This window comes from Zea mays, chromosome 7, assembly GCF_902167145.1.
Source record: "Zea mays cultivar B73 chromosome 7, Zm-B73-REFERENCE-NAM-5.0, whole genome shotgun sequence".
Classification (NCBI taxonomy): domain Eukaryota; kingdom Viridiplantae; phylum Streptophyta; class Magnoliopsida; order Poales; family Poaceae; genus Zea; species Zea mays.
Window position 1 is genome coordinate 24,177,145 of NC_050102.1, and position 6,000 is coordinate 24,183,144.

Below are 6,000 nucleotides of genomic sequence, written 5' to 3' on the forward strand. Positions count from 1 at the left end.
CTTCGGATCTCTTGCCTTGCTACTTTTGTTTAAATGGCTAGAAATAACTTGGGAATCAGTTTTAAGGACTGCCCTTCTTATTCCCATTGCCTTTAGCTTCTGAAGCCCTAACAGAAGAGCTTCGTATTCAACAATATTATTTGTACAACTAAAGTCCAGCTTTACTGCATAGCATGTCCTGACTTTAGAGGGCGCTACTAAAACAGCAGCTGCTCCAGCGCCGAAGGTTCCCCAAGAACCATCACAGAATACAGTCCAGGCTTCGGCATCTTTTATTGTTTCTTCTCCTTGAGCCCCTGGCATCCAATCAGCAATGAAATCTGCTAGCACATGAGATTGAATTGAGGATCTATGTACATAATCAATGGTGAATTCATTGAGTTCCGCAGCCCATTTTCCAATTCTGCCTGTAACTTCTCTGTTTCTCATTATGTCCTTCAGAAGTTGTGATGAAGGGACTATTATATGATAAGCTTGAAAGTAATGCCAAAGCTTTCTGGAGGCCATTAACATAGCATGCAATACCTTCTCCAATTCTGTGTAATTTTTCTTTGATAAACTGAGTACTTCGGAGACGAAGTATACTGGTGCTTGTCTTTTTACTTGGCCATCTTGCTTCTCTTGTACAAGTGCTGCACTGACTGCAGAATGGGAGGCAGCCATATATAGGAGTAACAGAGTTCCTGATGAAGGTGGAGTTAGAGTTGTCAAGTCTATCAAGTATTGCTTTAACTCTTCGAAAGCCTTTTTTTGAGCCGGGCCCCATTGGAAAACTTCGGCTGACTTTAGTACTTCAAAGAATAGTAGATTTCTCTCTGCTGATCTTGATATAAATCTGTCTAGAGATGCTAATCTTCATGCCAATCGTTGAGCCCCTTTCTTTGAATTTGGCGGCTCCATCCGAAGGATAGCTTCAATCTTACTTGGGTTAGCTTTGATACCTTTTGTTGATACCAGACAGCCAAGAAACTTGCCCTTCTTTACTCCAAAAACACACTTTTCTGGATTTAACTTGAGACCAGCTTGCCTGAAATTGGCAAACGTCTCTTGCAAATCAGCAATGTGATTTTCTTGTTTCGTGCTTTTTACTATGATGTCATCAACATAAGTTAGCACATTCCTGCCTATTTGAGAGTGAAGAACCTTGGTTGTCATTCTGCTGAAGCTTCCTCCAGCATTCTTGAGCCCCTTAGGCATCCGAAGGTAACAATAAGTACCACTGGGGGTTATGAAGCTTGTCTTTGGCTCATCCTCTTTCTTCATCTAAATTTGGTGATAGCCCGAGTAGCAGTCCAATAAGCTCATGAGTTCCAAAGAAGCTGCTGCATCTACAAGGGAGTCTATTCTTGGTAAAGAGAACTCGTCCTTCAGACATGCCTTGTTGAGATCTGTGAAATCAATACACATTCTCCATTTCCCATTAGCCTTCTTCACCATGACAGTGTTAGCTAGCCACTCTGGATATGTTACTTCTCTGATGACACCAGCACTGAGAAGTCCCTTTACTTCATTTCGAGCACCTTCGGCCTTATCCTCAGACATTTTCCGAAGTCTTTGCTTTTTTGGCCTGAAAGATGGATCCACATTGAGTGAATGCTCAATGACATCTCTGTTAACACAACAGAGATTGTTAGCTGTCCAAGCGAAGACATCTTTGTTGTTGAACAAAAATCTTAGCAGAGATTTTTCTTGTTCACCAGATAACTGAGATCCCAACAATACCCTTTGGTATGTCTTCACACAGGAGCATAGGCTTCGGCTGATCTACCGAAGCAGCCTTCTCTCTTTTGTGCTTATATTGCGACAAGCTTCAGCTCCATCTATGTTATGGATGGCCTTTGAATCCGTCCAACTCCCTTCAGCCCTTCTGGCAGCTTCTTGACTCCCATGAATAGCAATGGGACCTTGCTACGAAGGTATCTTCATGCATAAGTATGATGGATGAAGTATTGCTTCGAAGGCATTAAGCGTCCCTCGACCAATGATTGCATTGTATGGGTACTCCATGTCAACAATGTCAAAGACAACTTGCTCAATTCTTGTGTTGTGAATGTAACCGAAGGTAACCGACATTGTTATTTTGCCAAGTGCCACAATCTGTCTTCCTTCGAAGCCACAAAGAGGGTATGTTGTATTATGAATCTTGTCTTCTGGTTCTTGCATTTGTCTAAAAGCCTTTGCAAAGATGATGTCCGCTGCACTGCCTGTGTCAACCAGAACATTGTGGACTAGAAATCCTTTGATGACATAAGATATAACCATGGTATCATTGTAAGGATAGTCCTTAAGCTGAAGATCCTCCTGGGAGAAGGTGATTGGAATGTGAGACCACTTGGATTTGATGAAGGGTCCTTGCACCCCAACATGCTGCACTCTTCTTTGTGCTTCCTTCTTCTGCTTCTTGTTAGCTGGCTCTGAGCTTGAACCGCATGTGATTGGGAGCACCAGCTTTGTAACCGAAGATACTTCAGCTTGGTTGTTGTACAAAGCCATTGTCACAACAGTGGAAGTGAGTTCACCGGAGGTGGGCACCAATGTTGGTCACTTGTTCTCAAATGCTAAGAATTAAGAATAAGACAACACAAATGTTAATGGTTAAAGACCTTCGTCCTTCGAAGCATTATCTCCCTTAGGGTATAATGATCTTCAAACGAAGGTCATGAAGGACATACCTTCATCATTTCAATATGTAAGAATATAAACAGGGTTATATAGAAAAAGCATGAATAACTATATCAAATCATCAGATTATTCATATTACCATTATATAATCATGAACAAACATTAATGATATCAAATTACATTTGTACCTTCGGCTTGACAGAAGGTAAAGGTCCGAGAGTGACGTGCGAGTGATTACAAGTCAGCGTGAACAGTACGGAGGTACTGTTCATCTATTTATAGGCACGGGACACAGCCCGAACAAAATTACATTCATGTCCTTGATAACTAATCATAACTATGACACAAACTATCAGGGACTATGCGGTCTTTTCCTCTTTAAGTCGGTGTCATCCTTCGTCTCAAGTATGTCGTTATGCTGAAGCTCGTTCAATTGTAGCTTCGGCATACATCTTCATGTCACACCTGCTTGCATATCATCTTGCCGAAGGTGTTTTTGACCAGAGGACCTTCGATGGATAAGAAGGCCTCCAACACTACCGATAGAGTAGGATACTTGGCTTGGAATTTAATATTCCACCACTTTTCTAAAGTTCATATATAAGTCTATCTCAAATTAATAGGGTGAATATTATCGGTCTATGTTTTTTGTTACAATGCAACTTATAACATCTTATTTAGCTCGCTATCCTATATTTGGAATGTATGACATAAATATCTTCTCTGCATCAGCAACCGTAGTACATAAACATATTTTGTATGAAACTACATTAGCTTAATTAGTATATGCCTAAATTACGGTTGTCAGCATGAAATTCATATCAAAAGGATCCAAACGAAGTCTTAAGATTCTCAAGATGAGAGGGCTACGGAGCAGGGAAACTACCTGTAGTCCTGCTGTCAGGCACATAGAGGCGGCGGAGCAAGGACTAGTGCTTCCGTGGCTGCAACACCGGCCATTTACAGTACCCCCAACCATACCTCACGCCGCTGCTGGGAGCGAAAACAACGATGTACGGAGAGCTGGGAAAACCGGACGCAGACCACAATCTAGCCAGCAGACGACGGGACGCAAATGATCCGGCCACCTTGCTCTCAGTCTCTCGTCCATCCACTAGATCCACAAATGCCGGCTCATCCCGTGTGTCACTTGGTATTGGAGCTAGTGAGAAATCGAGCCCAATTCTGTAGTTTCTTAACTAAAAAAAAGCTAATCCAACGTGTGTCATCATTTCTATGTAAGGGTCCAGTCATAGGGCGCGTTTGTTAATTGTCGCAGGATTTGGCCGCGCGTGCCGACGATTTGGCTAACATCAGTCAAATGGGCAATCAGTGTGGGGGCAAGATAAATCCAAGAACCATCAAATGGCTTCAGGTCAGGTGGCAGGTTCACAAAGACAGGGTCAGGACTCAGGAGGACTCCAAGAACCACCGAATGGGCTCCGTAGGCCAAACCGCCACCGGCCACCGCCGCCGCGTGCTCTTCTTCTCGCTCCCGTACCAGGGCCACATCAACCCCATGTTCCAGCTCGCCGGCCTGCTCCACGCGCGCGGCTTCGCCGTCACCGTCTTCCACACCCACTTCAACGCGCCGGACGCGTCCCAGCACCCGGCCTACGACTTCGTCCCCGTCCAGTTCGACGGGACGCCGGCGGACAGCGCGGACACGGTGCGGGTGACCGTGGAGCACGTCCTCGCCGTGAACCGCGCGTGCGAGGCCCCGTTCCGGGAGCGCCTGGCCGCGCTGCTGGAGGAGGAGGAGGAGGAGGTCGCGTGCCTCGTCGCCGACGCGCACCTGCTCACGCTCATGGACGTGGCACGCGGGCTCGGCGTGCCGACTCTCGCGCTCCGCACCGGCAGCGCCGCGTGCTTCCGCTGGTTCATGGCGTTTCCCATGCTCTGCGACAAGGGCTACCTGTCCTCTCACGGTACACACCTACTACTACACATGGATTTAGCCATTTAGGATTACATGAAAAAAAGAGCATGCATGCATGATAAGTAAACGTGTCCAGTGGCAGAGTCGCAGGAGCCGGACATGCTGGTGACGGAGCTGCCGCCGTACCGCGTCCGTGACATGCCGTCCGCCAGCGGGGCCACCCTCGGGCTAATGCGGGACCTGATTTCGCGAGCGGTGACGGCCGTGAACGCCTCGTCGGGTCTCATCATCAACACGTTCGACGCGCTGGAGACGGACGAGCTGGCGTCGCTCCGGCGCGGCCTCGCCGTCCCGGTGTTCGACATCGGGCCGCTGCACGTGCACTCGCCGGCGGCCTCGAGCAGCCTGCTGCGGCAGGACCGAGGGTGCCTGGACTGGCTGGACGCGCGGGGCCCCGCGTCCGTGCTCTACGTCAGCTTCGGCAGCCTGGCCAGCATGTCCGCGGCGGACCTGGTGGAGACGGCATGGGGCATCGCCAACAGCGGCCGCCCTTTCCTGTGGGTGCTCCGGCCGGGCCTCGTCCGCGGCGCGCCGCCGAGTCAGCCGCCGCCGCTGCCCGACGGCTTCCACGCGGAGACGCGCGGCCGGGGCACGGTGGTGAGCTGGGCGCCGCAGGAGGAGGTCCTGGCGCACCCTGCCGTGGGCGCGTTCTGGACGCACTGCGGCTGGAACTCCACGCTGGAGGGCGTGTGCGCCGGCGTGCCGATGCTGTGCCGCCCCTGCTTCGGCGACCAGATGGGGAACGCCAGGTACGTGGACCACGTGTGGCGGACCGGCCTCGCGCTCCACGGCGAGCTGGAGAGGGGCAAGGTGGAGGCGGCCATCTCGACGATGATGGGGGCAGGCGGGCCCGGCACGGCGCTGCGTGGGAGGGCACGGGAGCTCTGTAGAAGAGCGGCGGAGTGCATGGCCAAGGCCGGCTCGTCCGACCTCAACGTCGACAAGCTCGTGAACCACATCATGTCCCTCACGGCGCGGCGGTGCCAATAGTGACTTAATTATTTGAGTAACACATGCTCATCTGCATAATTAAGCCTGACTAATCTGTTTGCTACAAATCCACTTGCACTGGCTGTTTCAAAGTTTCAAGTTTGATGGAGACATGGAGCATGGATTAGTTACTGTTGTACACTTGTGCATCTTCATGTGCATCTTCATATAATATTGTGTGTAAGCTTTGCTGACATCACGTGCCATAGAATCAATCGCTTAAAAAACGTTAGGGCGTCTAAGGTGTGGCGTGACAAGGTTGGTGGCTACCAAACATGCATAGTCCGTGTAATCCCGGCACTATCGGAGACAATTACTTTGCTGAGTACTTTAGACATTTGGCAAAGTTTAGAGAACACTTAATAAACTTTTTGTCGAATGTGATTCTCGGCAACAAGGTCCCGGTGTATTGTACATCGGCAACAGTTTTTTAGTCGAATACTTTTTAT

General features: G+C 49.1%; 1 protein-coding gene across 2 annotated transcripts; it reads left to right on the forward strand.

Moving 5' to 3' along the window:
* The first annotated feature begins 3,914 nt into the window (after positions 1 to 3,914).
* LOC103632152 (DIMBOA UDP-glucosyltransferase BX8-like) lies at positions 3,915 to 5,745 on the forward strand. Of its 2 annotated transcripts, none has more exons than XM_008653982.2 (2): positions 3,915 to 4,550; positions 4,638 to 5,745. In XM_008653982.2, the coding sequence occupies exons 1-2, from the start codon at positions 3,944 to 3,946 to the stop codon at positions 5,549 to 5,551; spliced, it is 1,521 nt and encodes a 506-aa protein (XP_008652204.2). In that variant the 5' UTR covers positions 3,915 to 3,943; the 3' UTR covers positions 5,552 to 5,745. The 2 variants fall into 2 exon arrangements, with proteins under 2 accessions (XP_008652204.2, XP_008652205.2); XM_008653983.2 differs by having other exon boundaries at positions 4,644 to 5,745.
* Positions 5,746 to 6,000: the final 255 nt, after the last annotated feature.

Bases quoted from the DNA above. Each gene is read 5' to 3' on its own strand.
- LOC103632152 (XM_008653982.2), top strand. From the start codon at position 3,944: ATGGGCAATCAGTGTGGGGGCAAGATAAATCCAAGAACCATCAAATGG. The intron at 4,551-4,637 runs GTACACACCTAC...AAACGTGTCCAG, and splicing joins GGGCTACCTGTCCTCTCACG to TGGCAGAGTCGCAGGAGCCG.